Source organism: Nematolebias whitei, chromosome 14 (assembly GCF_014905685.2).
Source record: "Nematolebias whitei isolate Nwh7 chromosome 14, NemWhi1, whole genome shotgun sequence".
NCBI lineage: Eukaryota > Metazoa > Chordata > Actinopteri > Cyprinodontiformes > Rivulidae > Nematolebias > Nematolebias whitei.
The window spans coordinates 30,928,954-30,951,851 of record NC_056511.1 but is presented as its reverse complement, the minus strand read 5'-3'; the positions used below and the strand labels follow the sequence as shown (position 1 = coordinate 30,951,851).

The 22,898-nt window shown below is 42.5% G+C and overlaps 1 protein-coding gene across 1 annotated transcript in view; it reads right to left on the bottom strand.

Moving 5' to 3' along the window:
• Positions 1–22,898, bottom strand: part of LOC119420080 (transmembrane protein 211) — a 242,919-nt gene that overhangs the window by 165,242 nt on the left and 54,779 nt on the right. Inside the window, exon 2 of the mRNA XM_037687453.1 lies at positions 10,046–10,184. Coding sequence (XP_037543381.1) covers positions 10,046–10,184 — 139 coding nt within the window. The remainder of the gene's footprint in view (positions 1–10,045; positions 10,185–22,898) is intronic.

The window sequence follows — 22,898 nt, the reverse complement described above, 5'->3', positions numbered from 1 at the left end:
CTATTGACTGTATTCTGTACCACAGACTGTACCCAGGGGAGGCCACACCTAGTCTGTATGGTTTACACAAAATCCACAAACAAGGTGTACCTTTAAGACCTATTGTCAGCATGATTAACTCTGTCACTTACAATGTTTCCAAATATCTGGCGTCTGTACTCATCCCTTTAGTTGGCAGCTCAGAACACCACATACAGAACACCATGGACTTTGTGGCTAAGGTGAGGGATGTCATCATGGAGACTGATGAAACAATGGTCTCTTTTGATGTCACATCACTCTTTACGTGCATTCCTGTTGATGATGCAGTAGAGGTGGTCTAGATTTAAGATTTAAGATTAAATTTCTAGATTTAAGATTAAAATCAAAAATTTAAATTTAAAAAAATTTAAAGATTAAAATTTTTAGATTTATTGTCAAGACTTGGGGCAGCACGGTGGCGCAACTGGTAGAGCTGCTGCCTCTCAGCGAGAAGGTTCTTGGTTCAAACCCCGGTCCAGGGGCCTTTCTGGGTGGAGTTTGCATGTTCTCTCCGTGCATGCATGGGTTTTCTCCGGGTGCTCCGGTTTCCTCCCACAGACCAAAAACATGCATGTTAGGCTGATTGGTAACTCTAAAATTGTCCCTAGGTGTGAGTGAGAGAGTGAATGGTTGTTTGTCTCGTTTGTCTCTATGTGGCCCTGTGATGGACTTGCGACCCGTCCAGGGTGTACCCCGCCCCTCGCACAGTGACTGCTGGACATGGGCACCAGCGACCCCCGTGACCCAAAATGGAATTAACGGGTAAAGATAATGGATGGATGGATGGATGGATGTCAAGACTTGTCTACAACTAAATCTGGTTTATAACTAACACCAGTTTACAGACAAATTCAGTACACTATATAGCTAACAGCATTTTAAAGCTATTACCACAGTATTGCTCTATAGTTGACTTGATACAGGAAACTTTAATTCCTCTTTTCCTGGATGTAAATCACTTTTTTGGATGATTGTTTCCTCTGGTATCGGATGCTGTGCAGTTGGAAAGATTTTTACAGAAACTTTTTTAGTTTTAGACATTTGTTAGGATGCATAACCATAACAACAAGGTGTACTGTTTTTACAACCGGGAGCAGCTGATTAACATCTCAAATAATCAAATAATATCTCAGCTACAGCCCCAAATCTCAAATGAGTTGAAAAGGAGGTGCCGTGGATGGATATCTGTCTCGTTGCCAGCTGTGTTTGTGTGCCTGAACACTGAGATCCTGGAAATGGCAGGAAACGCAGCTCGTGACAGCAGAAGGACCGGGATCATCCCCCAGCACCTGCAGCCAGCTGTCCGCAATGACGAGGAGCTCGGCGGACTGTTGGGAGGAGTTCAGCCTGGCATTTGGGTGGTCCTGCAGCCTGGGAGAACCGAGAGGCCAGCCAAGTCTAGGTGGACGGATCAGATAGCATCTGCTGCCATTTGCTTCAGAGCTGCTGTGGGATGGGCCTTTACAAGAGATCCTTCCTGCCTACAGCCATCAGTATCTATAACATCTCTTAATGAAACAGGGATAACAAGTTACAACAACATTTAATTTCCTTTTGGGATTAATAAAGTATTTTTGAATCGAATTGAATTGAATACTCCTCCTGACTGAAGCATTTTACAGCTAATTACTACCAATTTACAACTAACTCCAATTTGCTTTTTTAACACAAATTCACACCTTACTTTTTAGAAAATATTATTATATTAACCTTTAAATCTTGAACCACAACCATCTCCAGAGTCACGTAGCTAACATGGCTGAAAGTTTAACTGGTCTGTTTCTGAGAAGGTCACAGATTGGCCAAGTCATAAGAATAATGCATAAGTTTAATACTTTATGGACTCATCCCAGGTACAATGCTCACATACTGGGCAGTACAATGCAACATGCCTTATTGTGTATGTTTTGTGTAGTTTTGGATTGGATTGTTTTTTTACTACGTAAAAGACTATGCTTGTTAAGATTCTCAGTCATCCAGGACATGTTAAAGCCAAACAAGATTAAAAGCAAAAACAACTGGACTTCTGTTCTGTAGCTGAAGACGTTTCGCTTCTCATCCGCGGAGCTTTCTCAATTCAAAGAGACAGTTCAAAATCAACTCCTTGAATCCCACACTCCCTGTTCTTTGAATTGAGAAAGGTCCTCGGATGACAAGCAAAACATCTTCAGCTAAAGAACAGAAGTCCAGATTTTTTTTGCTTTTAATCTTGTTTGGATTATGTAAGAGACTATAAAGGGACAAACCTCTTGCATGCTCTTTACACACTTGGCCAATAAATATGATTCTGTACCATCTCCATGGTTGATTACCACAGCACAGATAACAGGCTCAGAAGAACATCAGTACACCTTGGTGTATTTAAATACTAAATGGTTGTTTGCTGATGCATTGTGTTAGTATAAACACCAACCATCCATTCATCCATCATCTTTACCCGCTTCTTCCTTTCGGGTCCCGGGAGTCACTGGTGCTCATATCCAGCAGTCACTGTGCGAGAGACAGGGGACAACACTTTGGACAGGCCTCCAGTCGATCACAGGGACACATAGAGACAAACAACCATCCACTCTCTCTCTCACACCTAGAGACAATTTAGAGTTACCAATCAGACTAACATACATGTTTTTGGTCTGTGGGAGGAAACTGAAGTACCCGGAGAAAACCCACGCATGCACAGAGAGAGCATGCAAACTCCACCCAGAAAGACACCAGACCGGGATTTGAACCGGGGTGACCTTCTCACTGAGAGGTGACAGCTCTACCAACTGCGCCACCATGCTGCCCAGTTTTAACACCATTTCACTATGATCTTATACCCTTAAAGGAGTTTAAAATTATCTCTCTAAAAGTTCTCAGTCTTTATAACAGAGAAGTTGGGAATTCCTGTCACAAAGGATGTTGAATACAAAAACAGTTAACAATTTGAGCTACTACAAGTAACATTAATATCAACAAATACTTTAAAACAGTAGATAACAGACAAAGTGTGGCTGAAAAAGTTATTCAAGTTAGCTAGAAAAACCCTGTATTTACTATACAGTAGTTCCTCGTTACTTTGCAGTTTGTTTTTTGCAGACTCGCTCTATCGTGGTTTTTCAAAATAAGATTGGACATGACACACAATTGGCTGATTGATGGATGAGCCACAAGCTGGGCATAGAATTTTTATTTAAAATAACTTATTTTGGGAGAAGCTTCCTCCTGCAGCTGATCGCTGTGCAAAGCAGAGAAGTGGGCATGGCCGAGAGTGCAGACAGAGGCAGAGAGCTGAAATCATGACATGATGTGCTCTTTGAGAGCGTTTAGTTTAGAAACATTGTTTAGAATATTGAAAGAATGTGGGACGGGTTTAAAACGCCTTAAAAATGCCTTAATATATACAGTATATATATATATATATATATAGCTCACTTCAGGTTGGGATTAGATCGCACGCCCGTTGGTACTTGTGCTACTATTCCTACTTTGGCGGTTTTCCACTTTTTGCGGGGCTTCAGGGTACGGATCCCCGTGATAAATGAGGGACTACTGTATTTTTGAAAATTAAAAACCAAACATGCTACCAGTTTAAGCACTCAGATTTTATGAATTCCCGTTTAGCTCCATGCGTCATTTAGTACCTTTCATCTCTTGCTCTGCAATAATAATAAAAAAAACAAAAAAAAACACAAACTGTGTTGCTATTCTAGGTGGAGCAACATTAACATCTCCAACTTTATGAGTAAGGGGGGTGGGGGGGAGTGTTTTATGTTTCTTTCAGAATAGAAAAACAAGCCTTCAAGCGTGTTTTTCTATTTTATTTATTTTTTCCAAAGTCTACCACTGAATCTCCCAAAGAAACATTTCAACCCTAAAAATCTCTTTTGAAGTACAATACTACTCAGATCAATAAAAAGAGAAAACAAGAGGCAATTAGTGCAGCGAATAAAATCTCCATGTTTTTGTGCAACAACATAATGTAAACATCCTCTGTATGTTAATATGGCTATAACCCTGCAGGAAAAGCGCTGAGATTAGGCTTGTATGCTCAGCCGAGTGTGACGTGTCTTCAGCCCTGAACAGATAACTGCTCGGTGAGAATGTGCCTGAACGTCGCAGCATGACCAACCCAAAGTTTAGCACTTTGATGCTCCTGGATGTGAGTGAATGAACTGAAAAAAATCCAAACGTTACTGCTGTTCAAAACTGGAAATACTGGATGTCTATAAAATATGGTAAATGTTTAGGTCTGCGTGCCTGGAAATAGGCTGTGAAGGGGAAAAACATGAAGCACTGACCAGAGAACCATCCAGTCTAAAGAATCCAGACCACTAAGAAGCGCAAGCCAGTGAAATATGCATGATGGGAGAAAAAGCTTCTTGCCGTAACACACAAAAACATTCAGCCTCTCTGGCTCTAAGCGTAAAACATTGATGGTGCAGAATTCAGTGGCGCAGCAGCTCAACCACTGGATGGAGTATATGTCTAATTTTGGACTGCACCCACGAGACCACAGGTCTGTGAAAGGAACGAGGTGGACAGTGTTATTTTGGAAAAGGCCTTTCCTGGTGTAACCCAAGCAAACCTTGGAAGTGTGTGTGTGGGAATCATCCATTATGAAAAACATTGACGTAGAGTAGATGTTGGATTCTACAATCCCCAGAGAGAACTATTTTGAATTCTCAAAACGGACTGAAACGAACCTGATGGGTTTCCAAAATACCTCGTAAAATTTGTGGCCTTGAAAAAAATACATAAGCATGCCAATGCAGCTGCTCGCATTGTCAACCGACATAAATTTTCTCCTAAAACCCACAAAATAATTTGAAAGTTTTGTACCTTTTCATACTTTTGTAATATTCTAAACTGACAAAATGCTTATGTTTTGAAATAAACTACATAAAAGGAGTAAAGAGAACCCAGATTTACAGAAAAGAATACTAAAGTTGCTGTCAATGGCTCTTTAAGGTAATCATAGTAAACACATAACTGTGTCTGTCATGCCCTTCAACACTCTTAATAAGACAGGCAGAAGGAAATGCATACTAGAAAATAAACCCCAAAGAGCCAGTGTGTAACAAACTAAGTTGTAATAAAAATGACTGAACTTAAAGTAGCAGAAGCATTTAAAAGTCACAGATGTAAATTTTCATGTGGTAATGGGTTTTATAAAGTGAGTCAAAGAGAAACTTCACTTGTAGTTTTGAAGAGAAAATTCTGAGGTCAGATACATTGAAAGTCAGTGAGAATTTGGAGTTGGACAGAGGCCTCATTGCATTTAAATACACACTGGGCGGAAGGAGGCAGAAGTATTGACATATTTATCTATAAACTTTGTAAAACTTCAGGAAACTAGACAGTTCCAAAGTTATAGTGTTGCATCATCACTCATGAGTTGAGAAATGTGGTAAAAAAAAACTACTTTGAAAATCCATCCATCCATCCATTATCTTTTACCCGTTTCTTCCATTTTGGGTCACGGGGATCGCCGGTGCTCATGTCCGGCAATCACTGTGCGAGGGGCGGGGTACACCCTGGACAGGTCGCAAGTCCATCACAGGGCACTTTAAAAATCATTCATCCGTCCATCCATCCATTTTCTTCTGCTTATCCGGGGTGGGGTCGCAGGGGTAGCAGCCTAAGTAGGGAGGCTCAGACTTACCTCTCCCCAGCCACTTGGTCCAGCTCCTCCGGGGGAATCCCGAGGCGTTCCCAGGCCAGCCAAGAAACATAGTCCCTCCAGCATGTCCTGGGTCTTCCTCTGGGTCTCCTCCAGGTGGGACGTGTCCGGAACACCTCACCAGGGAGGCGTCCAGGAGGCATCCTAAACAGATGCCCGAGCCACCTCAACTGGCTCCTCTCGACGTGGAGAAGCAGCGGCTCTACTCTGAGTCCCTCCCGGATGATCAAGCTTCTCACCCTATCTCTAAGGGAGAGCCCAGACACCCTGCGGAGAAAACATTTCGGCCGCTTGTATCCGAGATCTCGTTCTTTCTGTCACAATTCAAAGCTCATGACCAAAGATGAGGGTGGGAACGTAGATTGATCGGTAAATTGAGAGCTTCGCCTTATGACTCAGCTCTCTCTTCACCACGACAGACTTGTATAGCGCTCGCTTCACTGCAGAGGCTGCACCTATCCGCCTATCGATCTCACGTTCCATTTTTCCCTCATTCGTAAACAAGACCCCAAGATACTTGAACTCCTCCACTGGGGGCAGGACCTCCTCCCTAACCCAGAGAGGGCACTCTACCCTTTTCCGGCTCAAGACCATGGCCTTGGATTTGGAGGAACTGATCTTCATCCCGACCATGTCGCACTCGACTGCGAACCGCTCCAGCCAAAGCTGTAGATCCTGATCTGATGAAGCCAACAGGACCATATCATCTGCAAAAAGCAGAGACACAATCCTAAGGCCACCAAAACGGATCCCCTCAACACCTTGGCTCTGCCTAGAAATTCTGTCCATAAAAGTTATGAACAGAATCGGTGACAAAGGGCAACCTTGGCAGAGTCCAACTTTCACCGGGAACAAGCCCGACTTACTGCCGGCAATGCGGACCAGGCTCTGACACCGGTCATACAGGGACCTAACAGCCCGTATGAAAGGGCCCAGTACCCCATTCTCCAAGAGTACCCCCCACAGGGTTCCCCAAGGGACGCGGTCGAACGCTTTCTCCAAGTCCACAAAGCACATGTAGACCAGTTGGGCAAACTCCCACGCACCCTCCAGGACCCTGCTGAGAGTGTAGAGCTGGTTCAGTGTTCCACAACCAGGACGAAAACCGCACTGCTCCTCCTGAATCCGAGGTTCGACTATCCAAGGGACCCTCCTCTCCAGAACCCCCGAATAGACCTTACCAGGGAGGCTTAAGAGCGTGATCTCCCTGTAGTTGGAACACACTCTACGGTCCCCCTTTTTGAATAGGGGGACCACCACCCCGGTCTGCCAATCCAGGGGAACTTCCCCCGATGTCCACGTAATATTGCAGAGTTGTGTAAACCAACACAACCCTACAACATCCAGAGCCTTAAGGAACTCCGGGCGAATCTCATCCACCCCTGGGGCCCTGCCACCGAGGAGCTTTTTAACCACCTCGGTGACCTCAGCACCAGAGATTGGAGGGCCCATCCTAGAGTCCCCAGGCTTTGCTTCCTCAGTGGAAGACTGAGTGGGATTGAGGAGGTCTTCAAAGTATTCTGCCCACCGACATCCCGAGTTGAGGTCAGCAGCACACCACCCCCACTATAAACAGTGTTGGTGGTGTACCGCTTTCCCTTCCTGAAGTGCCGGATGGTGAACCAAAATCATTCAATTCTATCCAATTCTATTCAAAAATACTTTATTAATCCCAAAGGGAAATTAAATGTTGAAACTCATTATACTTGTTTCATTAAGAGATGTTATAGATACTGATGGCTGTAGGCAGGAAAGATCTCTTGTAAAGGTCTGTCCCACCGTGGCTCTGAAGAAAATGGCAGCATATGCTGTCCGATCTGTCCACCCAGACTCGGCTGGCCTCTCGGTTCCCCTGGGCTGCAGGATCGCCCGAATACCGGGCAGAACTCCTCCCAGAGTGATGGCCACTCCTCCCAGCAGCCTGTCGAGCTCCTCGTCAATGCGGACAGCTGGCTGCAGATGCCAGGGAATGATCCTGGTCCTTCTGCTGTCACGAGCCGCGTTTCCTGCTAGGTCCAAAATCTCAGTGGTCAGGAAATCGAGCACAGCTGACAGGTAGATGAGAATGCATCCACGGCGTCTCCTTTTCAACTCTTTTGAGATTTGGGGTTGTAGCTGAGCTGAGATATTATTTGAGCTTTTGAGATGTTAAGCAGCTGCTCCCAGTTGTAAAAAAACACCTTGTTGTTATGGTTACACATCATAACAAATGTCCAACATTAAAAAAGTTTCAGTAAAAATCCTTTCAGCTGCACAGCATCAAATACAGATGAAACAATCATCCAAAAAAAGTAATTTGCATTCAGAAAAAGAGGAACTAAAGTTTCCAAAAGCAAAATCTCAGAATGAATGTAACAGAGCTGCTCCAACATGTAGCCATACTGAGCGGTGCAATTCTCGAACCATTGGATTGCTTGGAATTCATAGAAATTAACTTGGGATTGTATAAAACCAGTAAACTTAATCAAAATAGCAGTTCAGCCATGTGAAGCCCAACTTTCGGTGACCCATTTAAACTTTGAATGATGTTTCTACAGGGACGAATGGCTGAGCTATAGAGCTCCAAAGGGCAAATGAGCAAAAAGCAATACCCATTCACATAATCATATTATCAAGTGTAACTTTTTATAGTGTTTTTGCAAATTTCTACTAAACTGTACAATGTGCTGGCACACTATTGCTGATCCAGTCTGACATTTTGGTGTATTTTTGCAAGGGTTTTTATACAGCTGGAGGAGTAATGAGTAAAAAGAACTATGACAGAAACAAAAGAATAACACAAAAAGTAATAAGGGTGCTTTAGTGCTTATACACTGCCACTAATAATGATAACGATAAGCCTGCCTGAGGATTAAAATATAATCTGCTTTTTTTCTCACCAACTTTCCAGTCTCATAATTTGAGTCAAACAAGCTACAACTGTGCATAATGCTGACATCTTTTCTTGTCAGAGCTACAGCAGTAGACCTAAGGATCAAAACAGCCGTCACTTCGAGGCGCAAAAGGAAGCGCTGACAAGCAGGGTCTCGTCAGCAGTTCGTTTCTCCCAATCTGCCAGAAAACACACATCGTCAAAAGCCATACTGATGATATGCACGGCACAAAGAAAGCCATTGTTCCTAATCTTCTTGTTACAGTTTATCAACCCACTTTGATAGCACTCCCTCAACACATCCACACATAGTTGTGGAGCAGAGAAACAAACACCCTTCTGATCTGCCTTCCTCTGGGGCTTTGTGGTCTCGCAGTTAAACCTCCGTCGATCTAGACGAGAGTCGACCTGGAAATGGAACAAAGGCGCAGATCCTCGCTCTTCATTTTTATTTAGCATGTTTAGCGTGTTGCTACAATAGGCACACAGAGGACACACAACACACACATACAGAAGGCTCGGTTTTCCTGCTTTGCCACAGATTTGTTCACGTTTTACCAAAGCCGCATTGATCTGATTCTGGAGTCACACAGAGAAGTTTGAGTCTAGCTGTAAGCAATGAGCACCACTATAAACACCATTAACATCGCCCTGCCAAGGTTCCACTTCTGTCAATAACGATTTAACCTGTCCAAGAAATCCAGGCTCTAATTATCCTTAGGCAAATGCCACATGCAGGGATTTAAATTACCTACTCAATATTTGCAAGGACAGAGGTTATGTAAATAAAAGTGCGGGGTGGTGGAAAGAAAATAAAAAACAAATATGGGTTTGTGCTTCTGATTAACAGAGAGCAAGAAGATGAAATGACTTGAGGCTTGTTAATTCACAACCTCACTGCAAGTGCATAACCGGCAGAAAACACCAGAAATATAACGTGAAACACACCACGTGCTATTAAAATTAACAATAAGCGAGGTGGCTGGATCTAAGCAGTGGCATTAACCCTGAGCTTTAGTGTAAAACATTTTTTTTAATTGCAAGCCCTGACTGGACCATGCCTTGTTTATGGGGCGGCTGTTAGAGTGAAGGTGGCGGGCAGATGATCACACCCTGAATAAATGACCTGTGTTAAGCAGGCGTAATGGTCTCTTTATAGCAGCCTCTAAATCCATCCTCTCCTTCCTTTTGCCGGCTCACCCCATCATGTGGACTCCGGTTGCCTAGCAGCGGCTGTCCTCGAGTTGTTTCTTTTGTTTTGTGGAGGGGGGGTTGACTGATGGGTAACAAAGTCAGCTCTTTTTTATCATCCCACTAATAGGCGGCACTATCAGTGCTTGTTGCAGCGTGGATTTAATACTGAAGCTGGGAAAGCAGAGGACATGATGCTGATGTTTTATTTGACACAGATTTGGAGCTTCAAAGTTTGTTGTTATCTTTTAGCCGTTCGTGAGAAATGTGTATCCGTGTGCAGCCGTATCTTGACTTACCTGATGCCATCTGCATGTATCCAGCCAGGGTGCAGATCCTCCTCTCACATCCTCCACCAGGCAGGAAGATGGTGATGATGGCCAACAGGGAGCTGACAGCGAGCAGAGCGCAGCCGCCCGAACACAGAACGGCACTAGTCTGAGAAAAAAAACCCACAAAACAATTTCAGTTTAACTCCATGAACTCCAAGTAGCGTTATGATATGGTATGAGCATATTTTCACTAACCGGGTCTGTCAAGTGCCTGCTCAGATTTACCAAATTGTCAAAGATGTGTTGCCAAAAGAAAGTTGGTGTTTTGGTTTGTTTGGATTATGTAACATCACAGGCAGTGCTGATAACAGATTAATAGCTCTCTCAGCTGGAAAACAGCTCTCCAAGACCAAACAAGAGGGAGCTGTCCCTGTTCATTACATCTTCACTTAATCACACACACATGCTGAGAGATGGAGGAGCAAACCACAGGCAGAAGGTACAATTACCTCCACACACACACAACAGGTATGTTCACAACTTGTAGGAATTATCACCTGCTCCCGTACAAAGCAGGCAATAGTGTCTCTGCCATTGTCTGAGTGCTCACTTGTGAATCTGATAGCAAAATATCCTTTAAATCACAAATTGGATTTGATGAAAACTCTTTGAAAGTAATCAATAGATGTGCACTGATTATCAGTTGAAGTGAACTAGATCAAAGATGTTCGTCACCACTAATTAACCTTAGAAAACCAAAACTAAACTAGGACTGTTGCGATAAACAATAAATCAATTAATCGCATTATAAATGAAAATTATCTGCCTCATTTTCATTTATCAGCTTTATCGTTTCTTCGTGTCTCTCTTTCTATTGAAGACACTGGCTGACAAAAGGTTCAACTCCGGTGCTCTTCACTGACCCCTCCCTTTCTCTTTTCTCTTTAAAATCTGTTTTAACCATCCAAAATCACGTTTTGGGATTATTAAAAACAGCTAAGCTAAGAAGCTAATCTACGAGCTAAGCTAACGGGCTGACCTTGGGGAAAAAAATGTTGGTTACGTACTGTAACCCCAGATTCTATGAGTATAAGCGTAGCCCTTTAAGGCTGTCGCTGATGGTTTATCCCGTTATGCGAAAGCATTACACTGAAAAAATTTAGTCCATGCCCACCTGCTGTGTGGGCCCCACCCGGTCCGTATAAATTACGTTAAGAGCGGGTAATCGGTTCCCAAATAACTTTTCTTCAGCCATTTAGGAGCCAGTGAGGGCCAACGCTTAAAGGGCTACGCTTATACTCATAGAATCTGGGGTTACAGTACGTAACCAACGTTCTATTTTGTATAAGCTTCGCCCTTTAAGGCTGTCGCTGATGGTTTAAGGGCGAAGCAGATGTGGTCCTCGCCTCACTGGATCCATTCGAACACCGTATGAAGCAGAAGCTTGCCCAAAAAACGTCTTGTCACTCAGCTCCCCGTGTACGTAATTACGCATTGCGTAATTATGTGTGCCATGCACAGACGCATGTTGTGTAAACTATGCGTTCTGAATGCATGAACGCCCCGGAAAAAATTTCAACGGGAAGGAAAATATGCTGAAAAGAGCCATGAACCAACCGGTTGCGGCTGAACAGTATGAACAGATTAATAATAACAGGAGAACTGATTATTAATCAAATGAACTGATTGGTAACAATAGTCATGAACTGATTAATGACAATAGAACCAAAATAACAATCACAACTTGTGACTGATAACAACATCTCACACTGTAATGCATGCAGACAGATGTGAGTAAAACAGAGTTCCATGAAACAACAATATTCATTCTGTAAAACACTAAGGACAGAATGTGTCATGGAACGGGCCGTCACATCACGTAGATGAAAGCGAATAAATGAGCAGGGTGTTGACCACGCGGCCACAGTGCAAAATGTCCTGCATTGACATACCATTATGCAAGGCAGTCGAAGATGCGATACCCCTGGTCGAGTGTGCTCTGAGGTTGACAGGAGGCTCTAAATCTGATGCTCTGTAGGCTTCAGAAATGGCCTCACACAGCCAGTGTGACAAGCGCTGGGTGGATAACGGGCGACCTGCATATGCATCTCTATAATGCACAAACAAATGTTGAATTTGACGCATTACAGCTGTGCGTGTTATGTAACACATCAACGCCCGCACTGGACAGAGAAGATGGAAAAAACGCCTCTTCTTCTGATTTGTGGGGGAAAGGGAAAAAACCCTCCAACGATATCACCCTTGATTTAAAAGAGCTCGTGATGTTTTAGGCATAAAAGCTGGATTTGGTCTTAAATCAGCTGAGCTGCCGTCAGTCTGAGTTCTAAGACATGACGGAGCAACAGAGAGGGCAGATAAATCACTCACCCTCTTAGCGGATGTTAAAGCCAGCAGCAGAGTTGTTTTAAGAGACAAGAATTTAATTGGAACCTGATCCAGAGGCTCAAATGGAGCTTTGATCAGAGCCTGCAGGACCAGCGTTAAAACCCACTGTGGAGCAAGTGGGTGAAACAGGCCTGCGTCTCTGTACACCTTTTAGAAAACGCTTCATCAGCGGATGATTAAAACCTGTTCCGTCTCCGAACCCTTTGTGGCAGGAAGAGATGGCTGCAGCGTACGTTTTAATTGTGCTGGATGCCAAATTTCTGTCCATCAGCTGCTGCAGAAAGGACAGCATTTGGTGAGCCCAACACAGTAGCTTTCGCTGGAAGCGAGACTCGTCACTGGGTTCGCTCAGCTGTCTCACGCTTATGCTGCCGTGAGCGGCCGAGCGCTGAGACGTGGTGGATGAAGGCTGCCTGCGCCGCGGCGGCACGCGTTTGCTTCGATGCGGCGTGTGTCGCTCTCACTGAGAGCGTAGTCCTCCACTGACCCGACCTGCGGTCTCACATTTATGCCGATGTGGGCCGGTAAACGCCGGGGAGCTGTGTGTGCACCATCATCAACGCAACACCGTTTGGGTGAAGGCTGTTTGCATTGTGTAAGTGCACGTTTGACACAGCTTGGGTGAGGGTCGTGCAGCTAAGGTTGACAACGAGTTATTTCGCTTACCATTGTGAGGTGTGAGCGTCTCGTCATGTCTTAGAGCAACGGTGAGTTTAAAACACCCTTATTAAAGACACCGTCTCGTTATGTGTGGAAGGTGTGTGCGCAGCCGCTGTGAGTCCATCCGAGCTTACAGACTGGCTAAAAACAGACACTTGATCATTGAATGATGTTTTATTCAACATTTGTGTCATATTTACACACACCCTCTGCAGACCATCATTCTGAATCTTTTCCCCCATGAGCTCTGGGATTCGTTGGCCCAGGGCGCCGTCTGCTGGGGGTCTCTGGGAAAAAACGTTGGACACTCTGTTGCCGGGATGAAGAGGGCCAGACGGGCTGAAGCTCAGCGAGACGGCTGTGGAACCGTCTTGTCACCGGCTCATTTCGTGTGGAGGGTGTGAGAGAGAGCCACTGTCAGATCATCTGAGCTGACAAACTGGCTAAAAATGGACACTTTCATCATTAAATGATGTTTTACTCCAAACTCGTGTCACCTACACACATTCTCTGCCAAAACCATCAATTGCTCTGCCATTTGTTGTCCTAGAGCGCCATCTGTTGGCGGTCTCAGGGAAACGCTGAAAAACTCCGTCCTCCGGCTGCAATGCGGGCCCGGCAGACAGCAAAGAGGCGCACCGGTTGGGGGTGACGTCAGCTGTTCTGCAGACGGAGCGTTGTCTCCTCCCGCCTCTGAACATGTACACCAACAGTGTAATGTGTTGTTCGTTGTGGCCGTCTGGAACGCATGCTGGTGAGCTCAGTCGAGGATTGGTGTCACCATCTGGATTACGCTAACCGGAGGCGCAGGATGCTAGTCCACCTGGACATCTTGCTCCGATGAAGCCTCCGTCAGGCTCGGCTCCAGGAGGGGGCACTGAGGGAAAAACCGCTTGGTGAAAACCCCTCTGCTCTGGTGATTGGTGCGGGCTGTGGGAACCGGGCCCCCAATCTACCAGGAAAAACCAGCTGTGGCCTCGTCCCGTAAGACGCCCTGTTGGGAAAAACGAGGCCAGATGGGGTCAGGACGGTGAGCCGGAAAAGGAGCCTAGAAAAAGAACCCTCCTGCTGGATCATCCGAACTGGCGGGAAAAGGCGCGGGATGTAAAAAAGGTCCCTTCATGTCAGCCACTCCTAGGTTACGCGGGCAACCCCAGAGGGTGCCGTCGGCCGGGAGCGGTGTGATCGCCGATGCGAAACGAGGTGGGATGAGGTGAGCATTCGCTCAGCCCCCCTCCACCGACACTAAGCTCTCCAGGAGGGAATGAGCCGCGGGGGGGCTGCTGCTGACGCTGCCTGTCCCGGAGGAACCATCCGATTCGATCCGGGGGTCGGCGATAAGAGGAAAATTACAAGATGGCGTTGTCCAGCGTGTAGCGACCTGTCACTGAGAAATACTCCTCGGCGCTTACCTTGAAACAAGACTGCTTGTCAGCTTCTCCTCGGGGAGGAGAGCTCACCGGACGACCGGAGGTCGACGTGACGGGTCAAGCATTCTTAGCAAAGGTTGGTCATCTACACAACTTTCCTTCTTTGTTCTTTTGACAGTGCTATTAGCTCGCTGAAGAAAAATGGGAGCCGATTACCCGCTCTTAACGTAATTTATACGGACCGGGTGGGGTCCACACAGCAGGTGGGCGTGGACTAAATTTTTTCCGTGTAATGCTTATGTTAATGTTATGCTAATGTTAAAGTGCTCAAACCACACCAAGCGTCCGCCATTTTGAGAACCAAAGAACAAACAGCCCATGTCATGTCAAGGGGCCTCCCTCCCATTTTTCTTAAAGAGACACACTGCTCGCTCCCTCACTATCGATCCTTCGGTTCTAACAGTCTTATACTGCCATCCGGTGGTCAAAAAAGGTACTACACACAAAAATTAACCAACATTTTTTTCTTAAATTTGACAATAATGACTAATTATTGTCAAATTTCAAACAATATCGTTTATCACAATAATTTCTTAGATAATTAATCGCTCAACAAAATTTGTTATCGTGACAGGCCTAAACTAAACTGCTGCCAATTTAAAAAATACTTAAAGCTAAATCTGGTTTGGTAAAGTCAAGTCACATTTATTTATATAGCACATTTAAAACAGTACAGTAACTGTTATCAAAGTGCTTGCATAAAAGTTAAGAATCATGCTCAATGCATGTTCTGAACACTAACTGATCACACAAAATCTGGTGAAATTGTGTGCCATCTTGCATAAAGTTATTTTCAGGATTTGATCAAAAGAGCTTTAACTATTTTTTTAACATAACACAATCCTGCTGGTCATTTGCATTTTTTTCAAGGAGAGCTAGGCCTTTAATTAATCTAGAATTAGCATCCAATCATGTACTGGTATCAGACTCTTTACTGGCATCATGTTAAGATTGGATAACTGAGATCAATTTCATCAATCAAACCACTGATCCATTAACCTGTCTAAATAAAGGTTGAATGAATACTCCATGGACTTGTGTTACTTTGGACTGATTTCAAAATAACTTTACGCTTGAAGCTAAAATGGTGTTCATATTAAATATATTCTGTAGTTTTATACATATAAACAGAGGAATTTGTTTGTCAGATTAACTTTGAACATGCAGGCGTAGCGTTCCACCTGAGGCTGCTGACAGACGGCAGCTCAATGAGCCTGCAGGAAAACAGTTTAGTAGCTCAAGACGTCCTTCTGTGTGTTACTTTAATGTTGAAGGAGAAAAGCAAGACATTTTGTAATGAGTGTAATTCAAACATTTAGAGATGTGTTCACACATTGTGAAAAAATGACCAGTTAGGAAGAAAATTCAGCACCACTGAGAGCAGCTGCTCATAGAGAAGCAGTGAGGAACTCTGAGGATTCAGAAACGTTGCCTTTTTTCATCCTTTTGAACTTCAACTCTGTCGTGAAACATGTTAGATTTGGAAATACTGACAGTCTGTTGGGAACCTCAAGCCAAGGTAGGAAATATTTCTCAAGCTGAGAAATACACACAGTCTGATGTTATGATTAGCAATGCTAATAGCACTGAAACTGCTAACATGGCTCATCGCATGTAGATGTTAAAAACTGTCAGCTCCAAACGCCTCACCTCTATAAGAACTTTGTCTTTGTTTTAAGTGTGTTCTCATACAAACACCTGGTCTAACACAGCCTTCTCTCAGTAAAAAATAATAACTGTTCACGTCAGAAGGTCTTGGTAATTCAGGGGTTGTCAAACTTTTTGAGTTCAGGGACCCCTTACAGGGGAGAAAAAGTTTCAGGGACCCCCGCATAACCCTCATGTTTATTAAATAATTTTCTTCAATTTGTCTCTTTAAAGCAATGGAAATATTTGTGTAACATAAATACTTAAGACCTGTCCTTTGATAGTGTTAATACAATTTTTATACTTTTAAACATGGGGTATTTTTCATTCAAGACACACTTATTTAATTAACAATTTTTTTTATTTCAACTTCCAAAAATTACAGTTTTGAGAAAATGAACAGTATCAAAAACCACTTTAACACTTTACCTATTCACACAATGAAACTTTACCTATTCACACAAAGAAACTTTACCTATTCACACAATGAAACTTTACCTATTCACACAATGAAACTTTACCTATTCACACAAAGAACATAATAAATGTATTGCCACTTCTTCAAATTATTACAGAAAACTCTTTACATAGAACAGAACAAAATCACAAGAGAAGTAGTCATACGAAGTGTAAACTGATCAATACTGGAATGCAAATAGTGTGTGTGTGGGGGGGGGGTCTGGGGGTCTTCCCCCAGAAAAATTTCAATAAAGTAGATGTGATTTCCTGCATTTTGGTGTACTTTAACAGGTTGTTAAACATCTACGCGCTTGTAAAAAACTGAAAAAAACTTTTTTAATTTCTTTTATTTATGTTTTTTGCGGATCCCCAAGCACCGACTCACGGACCCCCAGGTGTTCGGGGACCCCAGTTTGAGAACCACTATGTTAAATAACACTGTCACCAGGTGATTTTTGTTGCTTTGTATATTGAGTTAACCTCAGCAATGTTATTTAAAAAATATATAATTTTATTCCAACAATAAATATGGGAAAAATATCAATATTTATTAGCCCAGCTGTGTGATTTAATGATGTAATCTTACATCAACATAAATTACATCGCCTAAGATAAATGAAAACAAAGTGAATAAAATTAGGTAACAATAAAAATAAATCAGAGGTTCTGGATCCAATTGAAACCACAGAAATATAGATTGTTGCATCTTTACTGTTTGGATTCTTGACATTCACTGGTTTGACTGGCTCTGCATTCACACTGAAACCTGAGGAAGATGTTCTTTTTCAGGTGAAAGGCAGCGAGCTTTAACGTCATGCAGCATGTTGTGTGTCTTTGTAGCACCATTTGATCCTCGCTGCCTCTCAAACAGACGCCCTGCTTTCAGGAGAGCTGCCACAAATCTTTCTCAGCACATTTAAAAATGAATGTGTTCACGATGAGGGCAGCTCACTGACGCACTCTGAAAACATTAGTGATTAGCAATGCAGGCAGGGGGGCGATCAGAGGGAAATGTCTACCCTACGCAGGGGAATTACAGCCACACAACGTGTGTTATTACCCAAGTCTGTGAAGTGACTGACGTGAATGGAGGATGGATGAAAGCAGAGAAACTTCCATGCCTGACAGAAGATTTAATTAGCTTCTTCTGGGTGTTTCAAAGAAACAGATGTGAAGTAAAAAAATGGCATGATGTTGGTGATCATTATTTGTTTGACCTTGGCTTGTCCAGGTTTAGTAAATGGGAGTGTTTGTCATCAGAAATGCTCAGCATACATAAATAGAGCATTTACACACAACGCACATCTGCTTATTGACAGCTGGGAGCCAAGACCAGAACATTTAGTGATGGAAAATGACAAAAACAGAGATATTTAAGATTTATTATTATTATTATTATTATTATTATTATTATTATTGAAACACCATTTAATGTTTAATTTAAATCCTGATTTAACTACTATCATTATGCAAACCAAAAAAAAAAACAGGTATATGCACTTTACAATATGAATAAAATGATTAAATTTCAACCCAATTCAATAAGACACAATATGATACCAGTGGTGCACTATCCTGGTCCCCGAGGGCCCCTATTCTGTATATTGTAGAACAATTTCTGTATATTGTAGAACAAATTCTGTATATTGTAGAACAAATTATGTATATCGTAGAACAAATTCTGTATATTGTAGAACAAGAGAAAAACAGTTAAAACATGCAGAACATTTGCCAATGAGGACCAGTAATGGGCACCACTGTACTATACAACACAAGATGATGTACTTTATTGTGTCTTTAGGGAAATTTGTTTTGGACTCAATGCTGTCCCAGTAGCTGCCTTCACTTCACAAAAATCCTTATATAAATTGATAATAAATCAATCTCCCATAATACAACACTGATGCATCAGTAGAATACACACAATTATAATTTAAGACAAAATATGTGTGAAGAAAACCAAAGGACTGAATGGCCGTTATTAGTTGTTATCATCTCCATGTAAAGCAGTCAGACTGCCCCTCCTATACCTCCCAGTGGGTTTAAAGGTACGTTGTTAGCGATGATAATAGACTCTATTTTTAGCTTTGTTAGTGCTCATAATAGCTTCACGTGGTTAGGTTTAGAGTAAAGGGACTGGCGGTTAGGTTTACGGTCTTGGTTAGGTTTAGGCACAAGGGTAAGGGGGTTAAGTTTAGGGTTGGTCCTCAGGGTCAGGTGTAAGCTTACGTTTAGGAAATGGGTTACATAAGCTGAAAACAACTAAAAAGACACTTCCTGGTTTACCCCCGTGTGACGCTGCCTATTATCAGCAATAATAACGATAATAACGTACCTTTAAACGTACTAGGAGGTAGGTGGGACAGTCTCACTGCTACATATGGGGATGATAACAACTAATAACGGCCATTTAATGAACTGATAACATCCGAAGCCGCTCACCCACTGCTCCACCTGGGTGTAGCCCAGGTGTGATGGGTTAAATGCAGAGAACTAATTTCACCATTGTATGGGAACATATAGTGATGACAATCTCAGACTTCCACTTCCATATAAGGCAACAGTTGGCATCATCAGCAGACCTCAGAGAGTGTGCAGAGATGGTATCCTGCTTAGAAAAAACTTCATTAGGAGCAACAATAACCAAAAAATATGTCAAGAGTCATCAAAAACAATTAATCAAGAGATCTGCGAAGCAAAGACTGATTACATGATCCTGTCAAGTACAAAAAAAAACTAAAACATAAAAAAGAAAAACGTCTTTAAAATCTATTTTAATGGGCTTCTTCGCACTCGGCCACTGAAAACACCTGCAGATACAGAGTAGCCTCTAATCTCCGTGGTCCTTGTTCTTTTGTCCTGAAAGAATAATATTCATGTTTGCAGAGGAAAGTCTCCTTTCTCTCTAATGCTGGCTGGCGTGGCTTGTGGGCTCAAAGCGTGCAGCCCACCTCCTACCCTGCTGCTAGCAATTCACAGAAACACATTAAAGGGACATAATCTTTCATAATGTGGAGTAAAGGCTGAGAGGGGGAGGATGGTCTTCTACAAATACATGAAAAACAAATAATGACTAAAAAGGACATATTCAGCTGAATTATGACTGACTATAGCAATTTACATTAAAAAACATTCATTTACATGTTTGCAAATCTAAATATTTCCATAAGTAGAACATAAATTCAATTGAATTGCTTATTCTGTCCATTTCTCTCGCACTTCATTATCTGCCTGCAGTAAAAGATTGATACACGCAACATTTTTGTGACATTTAAACAACCCAAGAGACCAGTGAGGGCTATCCGAGGGCTATACACAGCTATTTTAACTCAAACATAACCGACATTTCAATTAACTGCGTCTCAATCCATCAATTCCCTGAACTGTAAATGTATGATTGTTTTGTTGAAGAAAAAAATCAACATATTCATAAAGACGTTTATTCAGAGACAATAGGGAAACATTTAGGAGGCCCTTTTTTCCTTGATTGTTCTTGTTGTTCTGAGCACAAGTTAATTTGGTAGAAAATGGGCTGCTAACAGCACCGGTCTTTCCAACGATTCGTCCTAAATAGACTGTAATTATGTATGAATAACTGGTGGAGCCACTGCAACAGCTGGAGTCTGGAAGGAAAGAACGAGGGAGCAGGCGGGGTTGAAAAAGTAGGAAATTAGGAAGAGGAAAATCAGACATTTCATGCTTTTATCTTTGTCTTTGCTTCATTCTAAAAACTTATTTTGGAAAGTTTTTTTATTATTATTATTAGGACCTTGTGTGTTAATGCAGTTGTACATGAGATGTTAAGAATTAAAATCCTTTTTTGATTCACAGAAGTTGCAGAGAAATATCAAAACAATGAACTTGTTAATGTATGGCAGGTTAGAAACGTCCCTAAAAGGTTTAGAGCACGATATTGAAATTTAAATCTAGGCATGTCGCAATAAACAATAAATCAATTATTGGCATGATAAATTAAAATGAGGTTGATAATTTTCATTAGGGATGGGGCTGATCCAATCCAATCCAATCCAGTATCGGTATCGACATCCGATACCAGCATTATTTATGTATTGGATTTTTCCGATCCAACCTGCAGAGATTTCCTATCCATGATGCATGTCTTTGTGTCTAATGAAACGTCTCCACGTGTGATTCCCTGCCAGCTACTCTGCATGTTGGCTTCAAACTATGGAATGGATTTCCTGAACGGAGGCGTGTCTCATGAACCCAGAGTAATAAGAACCGCCTCACATGCAAGAAATCTATTTCATAGTTTGCAGGCAGCTACAACGTGAGGACTGAGCAGCAGCACTGTGGCTAACGGCTAACCAAATTTTCATCTAAACATGTCCGCTGTGTGGAAGTATTTTACACTAGAAACACCACAAGACAGCAACGTGCAATATCTGCAGAGCTGCTGTACTGAGAGGAGGAAGCTCGGTCATGACTTACAATACAACAAACTTAATCAAACATAGCACCACATTAAACCGCGGTATTTTACGTTGGACATTCGAGCTCCGTGGCTTCAGCGGTGTGTTCTTCTCGTGCAGTCCAAAGCAGGCAGTCTGATTTCAGTCTGCCACGCTCAGTCTGCCCGGCTCGGAGGAGGGGCAGACTGAGAGCGGCTGACCGAAATCAGAATACCTGCTTCGGACTGAACGAGAAGAACACACCGCTGAAGCCATGGAGCTCGAATATTTACCGAGAAGCTGCTAAACTTCATCGTAATTAATGACCATGACTATCAGTTGTAGAAAACGAAGGATTTTGCAGCTTGATACTTGCAGCCTAGATATAGTTTACCCTCGAGGAGATATTTGTCAATACAACAGTATACAATCATTAAAAAAACTGTAGTGAACTCGGCCTTCGACCAAAACTTGCCTCTGAAGACCTTCATGGGACAGGAACTGTTATTTCATTGATTTGAATCCAGAAATACAAATTAGCTCATCCAGAGACTGTCTAATTGTATCCTGAAGTAATCAATTGAAAGAACACTCTTCTTTTTATAGTATCATTACTATTACAATATCTTGATAAATCAAAAGTGTGTTTAGTTCATATCATTTCTAAAGTTGAAGTGAACCACTCATTTTAAATCAACTGTGAAACAGTATTAATGATTTTTTTTACACCTCGTTTAAATTAGAAATCAAGTTAAATGTCTATTTACAAAGTAATTATGCATTTTGATTTTCTGTCTAAAGGAGAAGTAGTGATGTCAGTCAAAAGTCAGAGACAGTCAGAAAGAAGTTATTAGAACGAAGTGTATTGTTTTTAAACCTAGCAGACAGTAAATAAGAGCAACTGGCACCTGCAAAGTTTCTCACTTCTTCAAAACATTTCTCTGTCTGTACTAAATGTTCCTAAACATTCCTGCTGTCCTCTTGACTTGTAGTAACCCTCTGACATCACTAGAACCACCCCCTGTTGGTTGTTTCAACCAATCAGGCAGTCCTGAGTGACCGGAAGTGAGAACTCTTTAAAAGTCCACACTTCCTGGAACTACTCAGTCAGTCTTCTGAGTCGAGTTGGGGTCTTCTGCAGTCTACTGAGTTGAACTCAGTCTTTGATGGAGTCTTCCACTCCTGAGTGGAAACTCTGACGGACTCACAGCCTTGCTGTGAATCCACCCGGGCGTAAGGCCCTACAACCTCGAAGGGAGCTGGTTTTGTTGAACGGAGTAAACGACACGACTTCTGACGATGGCCAGCCGCTCTTACCGGAGACGCTGGAAGGTAGCGTTGAAATGGACCCGACACCGGAGCTGAGTTATCTCCTGCAAAGGTAACGAGTCGTGACGCTCTAAGTGTACCAGAGGTTTGAGCTGGTGTTGGAAGAAGCGTGCCATCCTGGTCCGAACAGACACCCCCCTTTACCCATCTTTTCTCTTCATTCCTTCCTTTAAACTCTTCTATTTTGCCAATAATCCAGATGCCTTCAGAAATGTCTTGTTGTCTTATTAGTAAAGTGTGCCAAGTTTTATTAATCAGAACCAGATCAGCTAATCACGTGTACATGTTTTGATGTTAAATTTTGATTCTGTTAAATAAATGACCACATTTATTCTGATGGGTCAAAGGAAATTTACGTCTCATGTCACTGATTTAAACACTCCACTCACAGTTACCTCGTCACATGGCAGAAATTTAACTCGAAAAAGAGAGAACCCGTTATATTTAAATAATTAGTAGTGGAGGGTCAGAAAGCTGACCTTGTGACCACTACAAAACATATGAATTGAAAATTACAAGAAAATTTATATATATATA